This window comes from Chiloscyllium punctatum, chromosome 44 (assembly GCF_047496795.1).
Source record: "Chiloscyllium punctatum isolate Juve2018m chromosome 44, sChiPun1.3, whole genome shotgun sequence".
Lineage (NCBI taxonomy): Eukaryota > Metazoa > Chordata > Chondrichthyes > Orectolobiformes > Hemiscylliidae > Chiloscyllium > Chiloscyllium punctatum.
In genome coordinates, this window is record NC_092782.1 from 62593010 (window position 1) to 62610532 (window position 17523).

A 17523-nucleotide genomic window follows, 5' to 3' on the forward strand; every position below is an offset into this window, starting at 1 on the left:
AGGAATATTCTACGACACCTGGGTATCCTTGTACACCAGTCGCTGAAAGTAAGTGCAGCAAGTGGTAAAGAAGGTAAACGGTATGTTGGCCTTCACAGTGAGAGGATTGGAGGACAGGAACAAGGGTGTTTTGCTGTAGTTCTACAGGTCAGTGGTCAGGCCACACCTGGAATATTGTGTACAGTTTTGGTTTCCTTATTTGAAGAAGGATGTTCTTGCTCTCGAGGGAGTGCAGCAAAGGTTTACCAGGGATGGCAGGACTGATGTATGAGGAGAGTTTGAGACATTAGGATTATTATTCCATGGAGCTTAGAAGATTGAAGAGAATCTAATAGAAATCTGTAAAATTTGAACAGAATTAGACAGATTAGGTGCAGAAAGAATGTTCGTAATGGTGGGAGATTCCCGAACCAGGCATCATAGATTAAGGATAAAGGGTAAACCTTTTGGGACTGAGATGAGGAGAAATTTCTTCACCCAGAGAGTTGTGAACCTGTGGAATTCAAGAGGTGGTTAAGGCCAAAACTTTGTGCTTTCAGGAAGGAGGTAGATATAGCTCTTATGGCTAAATGGATCAAGGGAGATGGGGGAGGGCAGGATTAAGGCATCGAACTCGATGATTAACCATGCTCATATTCAATGGCACAGCAGGCTAGGGAATTGAATGGCCAACTCCTGCTCCTACCTTCTATATTTCTATGCTTCTCTATAAGGCAGGAATGTGGATCTGTGATCACAATCAGATCAGACATATCTTATTGAACGGAGGAACAGGCTTGAACAGCTGAGTGACCTAATCTTACTCTTTGTTCATCTGCAAAGGTCGATTCAGGGAAGTAAAGAGTCACAATTCTGCACATCTGAAAAGGAATCATTAAATCATTGATTCTATATGCAGATAGAGGCCATTTGGCCCATTGCGTTCGCACCGAACCTCCAAAAAGCATCCCACATTCCAACCCTGTATTTCCCATGGTTTATCCATCTAGCCAAGACATCCCTGACACAACATTTCCCATAGCCAATCCATCTGACCTGCACATCTTTGGGCTGTGGGAGGAAACTGGAGCACCCGGAGGAAACCCACACAGACACTGGGAGAATGTGCAAACTCCACACAGACAGTCGCCCGAGGATGGAATTGAACCTGGATCCCTGGTGCTGTAAGGCAGCAGTGCTAACCAGTGAACCACTATGAAGGACAAGTTGATTTTACAACTGTGCAGCTTCACGATGAAGACAGAAGAGGTCAGATATTATGTTTGGGCACTTTGAAAAAGTAGAAAATAAAAGAAAGAAGCAAAATCTACTGATATCAGTAAAATAATAAATGAAATGTAACTGAGGAAAAGATGATGTTGCTTGTCATAGAGTCATACAGCACAGAAACAGACCCTTCGGTCTAACCAATCCATGTTGAACATAATTTCAAAGTTAACTAGACCCACCTGCCTGCTCCTGGCCCAGATCTCTCCAGATTTTTCCTATTCATGTACTTATCCAAATGTCTTATAAACACTGAAATTGTACCCACAGCCTCCACATCCTCAGGAAGCTCATTCCACACACGTACCACCCGCTGTGTAAAAAAAATTGCCTGATATATCTTTTTAAAATCTCTCTCCTGTCATGTTAAAAATGTGCCCCCCCAGTGGCGGGTTTTGAGAATATTTGTAGCTCAGATTGAGGTTCGGGATGTAGGTTTGCTCGCTGAGCTGGAAGGTTCATTTTCTGACATTTTGTCCCCATACTGGATAACATCATCAGTGAGCCTCCAGTGAAGCACTGGTGTTAGTGACTCACTAGTGGTGACAAAATGTCTGAAAATGAACCTTCTAGATCAGTGAGCAAACTTACATCCAGTGCCCCCTAGTCTTGAAATTCCCCATCGTAGGGAAAAGACAACTATTATTAACTCTGTCTAAACCTCTCATGATTCTATAAACTTCTAAAAGGTAATCCTGCAACCTCTTAGGCTCCAATGAAATAAATCCCAGCCTATCCAACCTTTCTTTATAACTCAAGCCTTTCACACTTGGTAACATCCTGGTAAATCTCTTGTACACCCCTTCCAGCTTAATAATATCCTTTCTATAACTGGGGGACCGGAACTGGACACAGTATTCCAGAAGCAACAAATAGTGTATAAATAAATGAGATCCTTTATTGTTAGATGGCGCAGTTGCTGAAAATAAGTGACTTAGGGTAGATGTGATAGGCAACAATGATGTTGGTAATGAGAAAATTTGACACTTTTTTTAACACTGGATCTACACACTAGATACATTGTCAACAAAGTTGGCATATTGTTTAGTGGTGTAAATCTAAATTCAACACGGCTTTTGTACCAAACACGAAGTGGAATAAAGCTAAAAGCAATTGAAGATAAAATGCAGATTGCTTTCAGAGAGGATTGTATTGACAAATCTGTTTAAAATTTAGCTCCGTACTTAATAATCAGGATCAGTAACGATGACTAAAATAAACTTTTAATGTGCCACACACAATTTCCCATAGAAACTGTTCTAGTCCCTTTAATTCTCACTGGTACTGCCACCAGCTGAATGCACAATGATAAAAGACTGCTTGAAATGTCGTGGGAAGATCGAGATATGTATAGTTGGCTTGACAGGTATTGACAACATCTTCCACAACGTATTCAGCTTGCATTGTGTCAGACTACATTAAGCTTTTAAATCCAGTAATTAAAAAAAACACAATTCTCTTGTAACATTCTGGACCCTTTGAAAAGAATGGCAGCAAATCTTGTAATAAGTAATTCTCTTGGTTTGTACTTGTCATTTGGCTAACCACAATCATTTGTGTTTTGAATTTCATGGTTCTTTTGCATTCTCGGGGGAAAGTGCTCAGCAGGCTCTCTCTCACAGTTTGTACATTCAATGTTCCTGGGTACTGTCAGGTTCTAGCAGTTTATTTAGCATCATACAGTACGGAAACAGACCCTTCGGTCCAACCAGTCCATGCCGATCATAATCGCAAACTAAACTCGGCCCACCTGCCTGCACTTGGCCCATATACCTCCAACCATTTCTCATTCACGTGCTTTAAAGTCTTTTATGTTGTAACTGTACCCACATCCACCACTTCCTCTGGAAGTTCAGTCCACACATGAACCACTCTCTGTGTAAAGAAATTGCCCCTAATGTCTTTCCTAAATCTTTCTCCATTCACCTTAAAAATATACCCTCTAGTCTTAAAATCCCCTGCCCTGGGAAAAAGACATCTGTCATTCACCTTATCTATGCCCCTCCGTGATTCTTTAATCCTCCATAAAGTCCTCAACCTGCTCTACTCCAGTGAAAAAAGTCTCAGCCTCTCCTGATAACTCCCATTCCTGGCAAAATCCTTTTAATTTTTTTTCAGAACCCTCTCCAGCTTAATAATATATTTCCTATAACAGGGCAACCAGAACTGGACGCAGTACTCCAGTAGAGTAAAGATTGGATTTGTGATTCCAGGGCAAGGGTCATGACCCATAGTGCAGGAGACCATGAAGGTTGAAACAGGTAGAAATAAAATGAAAATCAATCAAGAGCAGCTGAATTGTGATTTAATAACCTTTAGATTGTATGAATGTGGAAGATTTGAGAAAGTTAAGGAACTACTCAGTCTAGAGGTCACAGAAAAATAAGCTTTTGAAAAGGAGACATAGTGATACATTATATGGGTGGTGTCAGGTTAACACAAGATGTGCAGCACGTGTTCTAACTGGGGCTGTGCTGTTTCCATAACAATTTATCACAGTTATGTCATTGACAATTTGTTCAGTAGCAGAGGAACAATGAAGTTCGTGCAGAACAAAATCTACACTAACCTATCAATATTATGGTATTAGTTAAGAGAGATGCCATTAACCACTTAGCTTGAGGATTGGATTTGATCTCTTATCATCTCTTAACAAAAAGATCTCATAATCCAGATTAAACCCAGATAGCAACAGCATTATATCACCATAGAAACCAGGAATTCTGACAGACAAAATATCATTACGAGGTAAGCTGCAAAGGAAGTGGTCACTTGAGCATCATCAAAGATGGCAACAGACAGATTGATACCAATCACCACTGATAAGCAATGTATTTTTATATTTTATGCCAGATAGTTTTATCCGTCCTTTAAAGTGCTTCTGATCCAGATGCTGTTGCAATTATACAACCAATGCTGTTGCTCAATCTGCTGCCTGCCATTATTAATGATCAAACTGACTGTTTTGTCAGATAGAACACTCACAGATAGAATCCCTACAATGTGGAAGTGGGCCGTTCTGCCCATTAACTCCACAACACTCCTCTGAGTAGCATCCCTCAAGAACCCTCAAACCCTGCATTTCCCACAGCTATCCCACCTAACCTGCATATTATGGGGTCAATTTAGCATGGCCAATCCACCCTAACCTGCACATCTTTCGACTGTGGGAGGAAACCAGAGCACCTGGAGGATATCCACACAGACATGGGGAGAATGTGTAAACTCCACACAGACAATCACCCAAAGGTAGAATCAAACCCAGGTCCCTGGTGCTAGAGGCAGTGGTTCTAACCACGGAGCCACCCTCATGTCCAGTGTAATTCTGTAAGGAGGAATTCCAGGTTGGAATGAGTCACAAGATCTGGAAGTTTAGAAGGTTATGTTTCTGTGGCTCTCAGCCTGCACCAGCCTAATCCACAGCTTTAGGATGGAGCACATTTTTGATCAAAGGATTTGCTGGACCACACAAGGTAACACACATCCTTTATTCCTTTATTCCACAATTCAGTAAAGACCTCACTTTGACTTGTGCCAATCACATATCTAATGATGAAATATGTTCCAATTGGAGATTAACAAACCAGGAAGTTGAGTGTCCAAGCTGTGACAAAAAATACTATTAATATAGATCGATGTGGAGCCTCTTCAGGGAGGTCTGAAAATACTGTGGGTGCTGGAGCACAGGAGGTTGCCAGGGCATGGAGTGCTGGATTACAGAGTTATACAGAAACACAGAACACAGGAGCAGGAGGGAGCCATTCAGCCCTTCAAGCTTACTCTCCCATTCAATACGATCATGGTTGATCATCGAGCTCTATACCCTAATCCCGCCGAGATCCCTTGATCCCTCTAGCCACAGGAGCTATATCTCCTCCTTCTTGAAAATATGTAATGCTTTGGCCTCAACCACTATCTATGGTAGCGATTTCCACAGGCTTCCTACTCTCTGGGTGAAGATGCTTCTCCTCATCTCAGTCCTAAGAAGGCTCGTTTTTATCTTTAGACCATGATCCCTAGTCCTGGAACCCTGTAATCTCTCAAATTGTTGGCTTGTAATATCATCCTCACCCTAAGGTGCATACAGTTGGTCAGTGGCCTTCAGCAGTGGTCAATGGCGTGGTGCCCCTTGTGGGTAAATTGTTTCAGTGCTTGATGTTCCCTGTTCATTGACCATATGTGGATATGCTCTGAGCCAAAGTTTGTTTGAGATTGGTGTTGGTGGCAGCTGAATCTAATGTTCCTCTGTTAGATTGTGAGGAAGCAGCCTCACTCAGAGGCTGGCACTGCAGGGAGAAATCAAGGTTGCTGCCTCCAGTACTGAGCAGGACAACCAAAAGAGAAAGGTTTTCATATTAAAAAAGACCCAAGGAACTGGGTCAGAAACAGTTGGAAATCAGAAACAAAACAGAAGTTGCTGGAAAAGCTCAGCAGGTCTGACGGCATCTGCAGGAAGACAGAGTCGTTAATACTTTGGCTTCAGGGAAGGATTCTGACAAAGGGTCATGGGACCTGAAACATGAACCCTGATTTCTCTCCACAGATGCTGCCAGACCTGCAAAGTTTTCTCAGTAATATTTGTTTTCATTGAAGATTTTTATATTTCTGAGTGAGGGTCACCAGACCGTTCTCCTGTCACTACGAGACCCCATGGTCACCAAAGGTTATAGATCCTACAATAAACTGGGATTAGAAGCACTCAGGCAAGGTGCACTCAGCTAATACCAGGAATGGAGAGGGATTGCCTTAGGAGGAGAGATTGGAGTAAGTTGGGCCTATACTCATTGAATTTAGAACATTGTGAGATGACCTCATTGAAATATACAAACTCCTTCGATGATTTGACGGGGTAGATGGGGAACGGTTGTTTCCCTTTCTGGGACAGTCTAGGACCAGAGGATATCATCTCAGAATAAGGGGTTGCACATTTAAGACAGAGATGAAGAGGAATCTGGTCAATCTGGAGGCAGGAAACATGTTTCCGCTGATGGGTGAGTGCCGAACCAGAGGACACAGCTTAAAGATACGGGATAGACCATTTAGGACAGAGATGAGGAGAAACTTCTTCACCCAGAGAGTGGTGGCTGTGTGGAATGCTCTGCCCCAGAGGGCAGTGGAGGCCCAGTATCTGGATTCATTTAAGAAAGAGTTGGATAGAGCTCTCAAGGATTGTGGAATCAAGGGTTACAGAGATAAGGCAGGAACAGGATACTGAATAAGGATGATCAGCCATGATTATATTTAATGGTGGTGTAGGCTCGAAGGGCAGAATGGCCTACTCCTGCACCTATTGTCTCTTGTCTATTGAATGCCTTCTCCCAGAGGCCAGTGAATATGTGGAATTCTTTACCAGATGGGGCTGTTGAGGCTGGGTCATTAAGAAATTCAAGGCAGAAGTGGAATCATTTTTAATCATTATGGGAATCAAGGGTGATAGAGAAAATAGAGGAAAGTGAAGTTGAGAGTAATCAGATCAATCATGATCTCATTGAATGGCAGGTCAGACTCGATGGGTTGGTGGTGGGATGTGGAATACTCTGCCTCGGAGGGTAGTTGAGGTGGGAACCCTCACAATCTTTAAAAAATAATTGAATGAGGCACTTGAAATGTCATAACACTCAAGGCTATGGGCCCAGTGCAGCAAAGTGGGATTAGTGTAGATAGGGCGGTATAGACTCAATGGACTGAAGGGCCCCTTCTGTGTTGCATGACTCTATTACTATGATTCTAAGTGAACCAGTCCATGCTGACAAGAGGCAAGTAACATTCCTGCAGCAATAATGAGCCAAACATGCAACATTTAAGAGGCATTTGGATGGATATATGAATAGGAAGGGTTTGGAGGGATATGGGCCGGGTGCTGGCAGGCTGGGACTAGATTGGGTTGGGATATCTGGTCGGCATGGACAGGTTGGACAGAAGGGTCTGTTTCCATGCTGTACATCTCTATGACTCTAAGAGATATCGAAGCATGAAATACTGTGAAATACTGTTCCCAGGGCATTAGAAGCTCCAACTCACTGTGGTTTGAAACAATATCTAGAGCACAGAAAAGTGTAGTGGATCAAGAAAGCATAATAACAATAAACTTTTGTCTAATCATTTCTCACATTCACAGTGACACAGATAAAGTTCTTACCGCTGAAATTAATTTTGATTAAGTATTCTTTGTATAACTTCTTCCCATCCAGTGGCATAATGGCATCACAGAGTCTGGTGGTATTTGGACACATTACACGCTGCATCTTGTGTAAAGCATGTGCCATTGAGTACACCGCATTGACAACAAACATTATCTTTGTCTCTTGCTCGTAGTTAGAGTTGTTGATGGAGAGCCGCCTGTCGCACACCCTTTGATGTGACCGACTGTTCTGGAGCAGACACTGAAATTTCTGCTGCCAAAAGGCTTTAAACCACGGGTTCCGCTTGTTGGTGCGAGGGTGGAGGCTTTGAAAGTACTTGTCAAACTGCTTGATGGGGTAAGAGGCAAGCTCTAGGGTTATCGCACCGTTGGCAACCTGCTCGTTCCCCTTCACCACGATTTCTTGAGCTCCCCATCCATCACTGGCCACCCAGGTGAAGCCAGAAACGTTCATTCGGCTAGCCGCAGCGAGAAGCTCCCGGGCATCGTCGCCCCGTGTGAAAAGTACCACGATCCTCGCGTTGGCTTTGTTCAGCAGCTCCTGGATCACACCATCGTAGGACTTCTTTGTGGTGGAGCGGCCAACTTTCTCCGAAGTAGCGATGCAAATGTTTCGAAGACGTGCCTCATGCTCAAAGGCTTCAATTCCAGTCTCTCCATAATCGCCCTCGGAAGCGATGGTTGACACGTAAGTCCAATTAAAGAACTGCAAAATTTCTACCATAGCCTTGGCCTGATAAAAGTCAGGAGGGACTGTTCTCGCAAAGTAATCATAGCGGCTTTTATCACTGAGCTTTGCACTTGTTGAAGCATAGCTGATCTGGGGGATCTGGAAGAGTCGAAGCAAATTTGCTACCTGTAGATGATATTAAAATATAAATTAAATACAAACCATTTGTGCTTAATGGTTTTAAATCATTAAAAATAACCTGCATTTCTGCAGCATCTTTAATGTTACTTTTATCAAGGCTTAAAAATGGATGTCAAGTTAAAGGAGGAAACATTAGGAGAGAAAATACAAAAACTGAAATTGCTGGAAAAGCTCAGCAGGTCAGGCAGCATCTGTGGAGAGAAATCAGAATTAAAATTTCGGGTCCAGTGACCCTTCCTCAGCACAAATGACCAACTACTTGGTCAAAGACTGAAAACAAAAAATGCCGGAGATTACAGTGAGTCAGGCAGCATCCATGGAGGCCTATGAGGAAGTGTTAGCTTGCTCTCTCTCTCCATGAATACTGCCTGACCCACTGTGATCTCCGGCATTTTTGATTTTCAGTTCAGATTCCAGCCTGTGCAGTAATTCGCTCCCACTTGGTTGAAAGGGTTGGTTTCAAGGAGGAGCCAGGAATTGCAGAGGTGGAACGAGTGTTCGGAATATGGAGACTGGAATGCTGCAGGTCTGCCTGCTAATGGGAGGCCAGAAAGGGATGGTCCTCTAAGAGGTCACAGAACCTGGGGGGTGGGCTGGACGATGTTTGTTTGCTCTGGAGCAGATGGTGAACACACTCATCACCCCCATAACATAAAGGAGAAGTTCAAACCAAACCATCCTGGTGGTAGAGTCTCATTAAGATCAGGCTGAGTGCAGCAGTCACCAAGGGGATCTTTGTCAGACAGTTTCACAGGTTAGCAAATTGGTTTGCTCCTACTCTGAGCTAAACTGATAGGTTCAGATTGAGAGGACAGGTGTGGAGTCAGTGGGGGACTGTGTGGGAAATGATTTGAGTGAGAAATATTCCTGCTTTTCACACGGCTGAAAATAAAGTCAATATTGTCTGGATGTTCTTGATGAAGTGACAGTGTGCCTCTGGCTTCCAGAAACAGTTCAGCAATGAATAGTAAATAAGGTTCTTTCGGGAGCACCGACTGCCTATTGCAAAGCCCACCCATCAATCACACCAACACCTTTCTACTGCAGCAAATCATCAGCTCCTCCCCCCCCCCCCCCACCCAGGTTCACCTTGCAGTCTGGCTGCACCCTTAGGTGGCAGGGGGATTGGTGCTGTCTGTCTCTGGCACTACAACATATCACTCTGGTCACATTCCCTCTCTCCTCTTCCAGGAAACAAATATGGAACAGAAATTCCCAGCAACTTGTTCCCTGTTGGGGGAGGTGGTGGGGTATGCAAAGAAGCCCATCACTTTATAGTAGAAAGGAAGATGGCAAATTTATTATGGGGACCAAAAGAAACACCAAACAAAACTCTCCGGGTCACTATGGTTGGGAAAGTGGGGCGGAGGACTAGTTTGTCTGTTCTTGGCCCTTTCAATTGATTTTCCCCCTTTCCCCAGTGCCTTACAAGCTTGGATCCCCGTTGTAGATATTTTCCAAGCATTTTCCCTTCAATGCTGCTGGATCAAAATTGTGGAATTCCCTCCCGAAGGGTAATGTGAGTCAAACATGGGCCACAGAGATAGGGTTAGGGTCAGGCAGTTTACCACTGCTCAAGGGCAGTAAATACTAGCTCGGTCAGTGCACCCACACCAGCGTACAAAAGGAAACCTGTCACAGATGCTATTAGCCACTTCCGGACCCAGTGGAACCTGTACCTGAACCTCCTAGTCTAGAGGTAAGGATACTACCACTGCATCACAAGAGACCCCAGATGGCCCTTCTATACTGGTGAGATTATCAGTAACCAGCATGGAGACCATAATAACAAGGCATAGACCATTACCATCCAATTACCCCTGCACTTAATAAATTGAAACAGTTCAGGGTGGCAAGAGAGAAAGATTTGCATTTATTCTTACAACCTCAGAACATCTCACAGCACTTCACAGGTGATGAAATATCTTTAAAAGTATAGTCACCCCTGTAATGTAGGAGACAGACAGTCAATTTGCACAATTGTGCTCCCATGAAGGGTAATGTGATAATGATCACGTAATCTGTTCTCTTAACTGAGGGATAAATACAAGTCAGGATATTGGGAATACATGCCCTTGTCTTCTTTGAATAATTCCATGGGATCTTTTACATCCTCCTAAAGGGTAGAGAGACCTTCCTTTTACCATCTTGTCTGAAAGGTGGCACCTCAGGTAGTGCAGCACCCCCTCAGTCCTGCACGTGGAGTGTTAGCCTTGAGATTTGTGTTCACACCTGGAACCAATGTTTAACCCACTTCCTCTTGATTGAAGGCTGAGAATGGTACCCACCAACCTGACACTTTAAGATGGTGGCTTCCATTGACTGCAGGAAATGATGAAGAAAAATTGGGCAGGCATCAATGTGGATGAAGCTACAGTTTGAGGGATGATCACCCCATGTTGCTGTCCCTGCCTCCAAATTCTGCCTGAAAAACCACACAGCAAGTGGGAGCTCCAACCTCATATACTTCCCCCGGTGGCTCAGTGGTTAGCACTGCTACCTCACAACACCAGGGACCAGGGTTCAATTCCAGCCTTGGGTGACTGTGTGGAGTTTGCACATTCCCTCCTGTGTCTGCATGAGTTTCCTCCCATAGTCCAAAGATGTGCAGGTTAGGTGAATTGGCCATCAGGGATGTGTAAGTTAGGTGCATTAATCAGAGGGAAATGGGTCTGGATGGGTTACTCTTTGGAGGGTTGGTGTGGATTTGTTGGGCCAAATGGCCTGTTTCCATGCTGTAGGCAATCTAAACAGTAAATGGAAGAGCCACCTCCAGAAATCTAAAACATCTACTTGATCAAACAAATTACTTTCACAATCTCCATGAATATTGTATTAATAGAGAGTGACTTGGGAATGAGATAGTAAAGTTTCTGTATGTTTCCATCCAAGATTCCTAGATTTGTGCCCATCACAATTTTTCATCTTTCTGCAACACAGACTTCTTTATGGTATTCTTAACATGTAGGAGTTCTAATATCAACATAATGTAGTGAATTAGACGTGATTATAGATTAGATTACCTTACAGTGTGGAAACAGGCCCTTCGGCCCAACAAGTCCACACCGACCCGCCGAAGCACAAACCACCCATACCCCTACATTTACCCCTTACCTAACACTACAGGCAATTTAGCATGGCCAATTCACCTGACCTGCACATCTTTGGACTTTGGGAGGAAACCGGAGCACCCGGAGGAAACCCATGCAGACACGGGGAGAATGTGCAAACTCCACACAGTCAGTCGCCTGAGGCGGGAATCAAACCCGGGTCCCTGGCGCTGTGAGGCAGCAGTGCTAACCACTGAGCCACCGTGCCGCTCATTATTTCACCATGAACTATCTATATAAATCTTGCTGAGTTTCAACTGATAGGAAACGCTGAGCTTTGATTATCTAATGTAGCCCGATTACAGATTCTGGAACCACAAATCTCATCTCCCCACAGAAACCTGGAACTGAGGCCTGTCCAGCGAACGAATAAGAGCTGACCTCACAGTGACCCGACATTGAGGAAGCCTGACCAGATTGACCACACCAGATTGAGTGGTGCCCAAAACCCCATCAATTGCGTGTACATCCCTCTCGGAGCAGCAGATGTCCCTCACTGACGCCCAGGATCGACTGAGAGCAATTACCTACCCAGTAAACATATGCTGGGCTTCAGGTGAGACTGAAACCTCAGGTCCCTTCCTTCCCCAGTATACTCCTGGCAAATGTCCAAGCCATTGAGCACAAAATGGATGACCTCAAAGCTAGACGCAGCTTCCAATGGGAATTGAGAGACTGCTGTGTGCTCTGTCTCAGACAGACATGGCTCACTCCCACTACACCAGACTGTGCCTTACAACCTGACAGTTTCTCAGTTCACCAGATGGAATGTTCGACATCCTTGGGCAAGGCAAGAGACAGCGGGGTCTGCCTCCTAATGAACACTTCCTAGCACACAGACATAGCGACCTTGGAGAGTTACTGCTCCCTGGATCTAGAATATCTTGCAGTAAAGTACTACCTACTTCATGAGTTCACGTCAACTATCCTGACAACGGTCTTCATCCCATCTCATGTGGAAGTGAAGAGTGCACTTGGTGAAAGTATATAATGCTACAAACAGTTATGAAACAGAATACCCTGAGGTCTTGTTCATCGTACCCCGTGACTTCAACCAGGTCAACCTCAAGAACATGCTCCCAAAATACCGTCGACATGTCTCCGGTTCCCCCTGCCACAGGTCCCAACATGCTTGACTACAGTTACACAACCTTCAAAGCCAGCTACCACTCCATCTCCAGTCCGCATTTTGGCAAATCAGATCACCACTCTGTGCTCCTCCTCCCCACTTACAGGCAGAAACTGAAGTGTGAGGACCCAGTAGAGAATGGGGTGCAGGTTCAGTCTCAGGCAATGGAAGGGCTTCTTCTGGACAGCTTAGAGTCCGTGGACTGGTCACTATTCAAGCACTCAGCAGCCAACCTAAATGAGTTCATCAGTAAGCTTGCAGAAGACCATGTGCCAAAGATGTTATCTCCAAACAGAAACCATGGATGAACTGGGAGATCCACTCCTTACTGAAGTTTGGCTCTGAGGTGTACATATTGGATGATTCTGACCTAGGAGAAAGTGAGGACTGCAGATTCTGGAGGTCAGAGTCGAGAGTGTAGTGCTGGAAAAGCACAGCAGGCCAGGCAGCATCCGAGGAGCAGGAGAATTGACATTTCAAGCATAAGCCCTTCATCAGGAATGATCCTGACATACATATGAAATCAAGGTCCGACTTTTGTAAGGCCATTAGAGACACCAAGAAGCAAAACTAAACTCAGCTTGAGACTCAGGCCAACCAACCGCACGGACACCATGTCATTTGTGGCAAGGCTTACATGACATAACAGGTTACAAAGCGAGGTCAAACAGAATTACAGGCAACAATACATCCCTACCCAACGAGCCTCAATGCATTCTACATTTGCTTTGAACACAGGGTCAGTGAAATGATATCACCTATCCCAACAGCTTCGGGTGCCCCGCACCCATGGTCACCATCACAGATGTCAGATCGATTTCTTGAGGTTGAACCCATGGAAAGTGACCGGTCTGGATGGGGTCCACTGCCATGCACTCAGATCCTGCATGGGCCAGCTGGCGGGAGTATTCACTGACATCTTTAACCTCTCCTTACAATGATCTGAAGTCCCCACCTGCTTCAAGAAGACCACCATCACCCCGGCGTCAAGGAAAAATCATGCAGGGTGCCTCAAAGACTACCACCCGGTGGCTCTGACCTTCACTTTTAGAAAATGCTTCAAGAGGTTGCTCATGGTCCACAGCAACTCCAGCCTCTCAAAGTGCCTTGATCCTTTGCAATTCATCTCCTGATACAGCAGACACCATCTCCCTGGCCCTACACTCAGCCCTAGAACATCTGGATACAAAGGATACGTACATCAGGCTCTGACTTACTGACTACAGCTCCATCTTCAACATAATTCCAAACTCATCTCTAAACTCTGAGACCTGGTCTTGGCTCCCCCCCTCCCCCCCCACTGTAATCAGATTCCTGACTTCCTGACAAACAGCTCGCAGTCAGTAAGGATAGGTGACAACATCTTCTCCATGATAATCCCCAACACAGGCACCCCACAATGCAGGATACTCAGCTCCTAATATACTCCTTATACACTCATGACTGCATGGCCAAATTTCTCACCAACTCCAATTTCAAGTTTGCTGATGACACCACTGTTGCAGGTCAGATCTCAATGATGACATGGAGTACAGGAAGGACATAGCGTGCCTATCAGCATTGTGCAAAGACAACAATCTCTCCCTCAACGTCAGCAAAATGAAGGAGCTGGTCATTAATTTCAGGAAGTGGAGTGGAGGCCACATCCCTGTCTGTATCAGTGGGGCTGAGGGGGAGATGGTCGATAGGGTCAGGTTCCTGGGAGTGATCATCACCCACAATCTCTCCTGGTCCACCCATGTTGACGGTCAAGAAAGCACAACAACATCTCTACTTCCTCAGGAGTCTACGGAAATGCAGCATGTCCACAATAACGCTTATAGATGCACCATAGAAAACATCCTATCTGGGTGCATCAGAGTGAGGTATCACAACTGCTGTGCCCAAGACCACAAGTAACTACAGAGAGTTGTGAACACAGCCCAGTCCATCAGACAAACCAGTCTTCCACCCACTGGCTCCATCTATACCTCCTACTGCATTGAAAAAAACAGTCAAAATCATCAAAGATCCTTCCTACCCTGGTTATATTGTCCTTCACCCTCTTCTGTTGGGCAGAAGATATAAAAATTTGAATAAGCGTACCAACAGGTTCAAGACCAGCTTCTTCACTACTCTTATCAGATTTCTGAATGAATTTCTTCAATGTTAATGTTGATCTCTCTTTGCACCTTCTTGGCAACTGTAACAGTGTATCCTGCATCTGTTCCACTACCCCACTGCACATGTATAGAATCTCAGGACACATGACAATATTAAAGCAAATCAATTCAAATCTGAAAGAAACTTAGTTGAGGTTGATTAAGGATATCTTTTGAAATTGTGATGTTCTGGTTAGTTGAATCTTAGTGAGTGTGGGAATCTGTGTAAACTGAAAAAGGTTTGTACAAGAAATGAAAAAGCTATAAAACCAGTTAGAACCCTCAAAATGTGAGTAAATCCAACTTAATAATTACTTTTATTCTGAAACAAAAGAGACAGGGAAGATTGAAAGTTCCAACTTTTATTCATATTCCTCTCAAGCAGTCTCACAATACATCAAATCCAAGAGGTGGTTAATGAGATTCATTTGCTTTGAATTTCTTCTCAGGAATCAAAATCACTTTCTCATTTTGTAGTATTCAATCAGCTGTGACCAAATGTAATACCAGATTGTTCATTGTCAAACAGGAGTGTAATTGCCCATTTACCAACTGTGTGTCAACACCAGTTCTGAGGTCAGGAATGCAATTTATTAGGCATAACTCAATGGGTAGCACTGCTACTCTGAAGTTGAAAGGTCTTGGGTTCAAGACCCACTGCAGAAATGGAACACAAACATCAAGGCTGATGCACCAGTGTAGACTGAGGGACTGTTGCATTATTGGATATGCTGTCTTTTAGCTGAGGCATTAATTCAACATTCCATCTGTATTGTCAGATCAACCCAAAATATTCTGTGTTCTTATTTCAAAAAAGAGGAGAGTTCTCCTGATGTTCTGGCCAATACTTACCTCTCGGTCAACATTGCTAAAGAAAAATCATCTGGCCATTGCTACACTTCTGTTTGTAGGACCTTGCAGCATCCAAACTGGACGCCATATTTTGTACATTATAACTGTGACTACACTTTACAAGTATTTCATTGGCTGAACAATATCTGACATGTCCTATACAAGTCAAGGTGCTATATAAATGCAAGTCTTTTGTTCTTTATCCAAATTTACTGAACATAATTCATTCACATTGGTTGATTTTATAAAATTCTCCAACAAGCTAATAAAGATGTTAAAGTGCTAGTCAGTAATATGCCTTTCAACCAGGATATCTTCTACAATGTACAAATAAGTATTTTGTTATCATTATTAATGTAATTGCTATTATAATTGTAACTTTGGATCACATGCTGTATTTCACTGTGATCAGGTATTTCATTAATCACTGCTGTGAAAGGTGCATTTGTTTAACAAAGCCAAATATTCTTTTTTCATTTCTTTTCCAAACTCAAATTATTCTGGAGAGAATTTCAAACATTCACCACAGGGAATATGATTTATGACCAATACCTGAAGCATGGAATCCAAAACACTATGGTTATGTTTTATTTTCATGAGAAAATGGGCCAGCATTTATTGACCATTCCTAATTGCCCAGAGAGCAGTTAGGAGTCAAACACTTTGCTGTGAGTCTAGAGTCATAGGTAGGCCAGATCAAGTAAGGATGGTAGATTTTCTTCCTTAAAGAGGATTAGTGAACCAGATGGGTTCGTGTTTATAATTAGGCTATTTTGATTGAATTCAAATTCCACCATCTGCCATGTTGGGGTATGAACACAGAATATGAACCTGGGGTTCTGGATTACTAGATTAGTGGTGCTGGAAGAGCACAGCAGTTCAGGCAGCATCCAATGAGCAGCGAAATCGATGTTTCGGGCAAAAGCCCTTCATCAGGAATATGAAGGGCTTTTGCCCGAAACATCGATTTCGCTGCTCATTGGATGCTGCCTGAACTGCTGTGCTCTTCCAGCACCACTAATCCAGTATTTGCTTTCCAGCATCTGCAGTCATTGTTCTTACCTCCGTTCTGGATTACTAGTCCAGTAACATTACGACTGCACCACTTCCTCATCCAATAATTACTGGAATATTTAACAAATACAGACTCTGCATTGGAAATCACATGCAGCTACCATTGAGTTTAAACCACTATAGAAAAACAATTGGCAAATATAGACCTTCCAGCAATCCATTTTAAGTTTGACTGAAATAATATGCCACTTACCTGTATAGAAACACTACTGTATGAGCCACCTACCACACCTGCAATCACTAAGGGATTGTTGTCTTGAATTGCATATGATCCATCAGGGCAGATATATTCTGTTTCATCTACTTTTGTCAAAGAAGCTCTTACAAATTCAAGTGATTGTTCTAAAGCATATGTGTCTCTTGAGCATGTGTCCAATATATGAACTCCAAGTTTCACACCAGGAAGTAAGTAAGTGTCTCGATTGATCTCATCTATTGCAAACAGCATGGCTTCCAAACGCTGGATACCTCGATCTTCATTCACTCTGCCACAATCTTCTGCTCCTGAGCCTTTCTCATGTACAGGAAACAGTCCACCCAGGACCAAATCTCCTTCGATTTTGATTTCCTTCTTGCCAAAATTACTCTCTCCATAAGAAAATAACAGAAATCCTTTGGAAATTAGAATCAGGGCAACTGTTTGGAGCTTTGAAGACATCTTCAGCATTTTCTTTGACTGGAGGGAAGATCAGGGAACAGCTAAAACTCATGTTTTATCCGCTGCCATGTCAAAGCTGTTATTCTTGTGAGCAGTTGTGAATTTTGTAAAGCATTCTGGATCTGATTCCTAAAAGAATAAATAAATTAATTGAACAGTTAGAATTTTGTTTTTAAAGTTAGCTGTCTTTTCTTTAATTTTCCTGTGAAAACAGATAACCCATTCAGACATCTTAAATATCACTCATACAACATGTGCTTAGGATCCACACCCTGCAAAT

General features: G+C 43.5%; 1 protein-coding gene across 1 annotated transcript in view; it reads right to left on the reverse strand.

Moving 5' to 3' along the window:
• LOC140467037 (metabotropic glutamate receptor 3-like) overlaps positions 1 to 17523 on the reverse strand; it is a 244433-nt gene that overhangs the window by 74861 nt on the left and 152049 nt on the right. The window contains exons 3-4 of the mRNA XM_072563086.1: positions 16779 to 17372; positions 7406 to 8264 (exon numbers count right to left, since the gene is read on the reverse strand). Of these exons, the coding sequence (XP_072419187.1) occupies positions 7406 to 8264; positions 16779 to 17252 (1333 nt within the window). The 5' untranslated portion in view covers positions 17253 to 17372. The remainder of the gene's footprint in view (positions 1 to 7405; positions 8265 to 16778; positions 17373 to 17523) is intronic.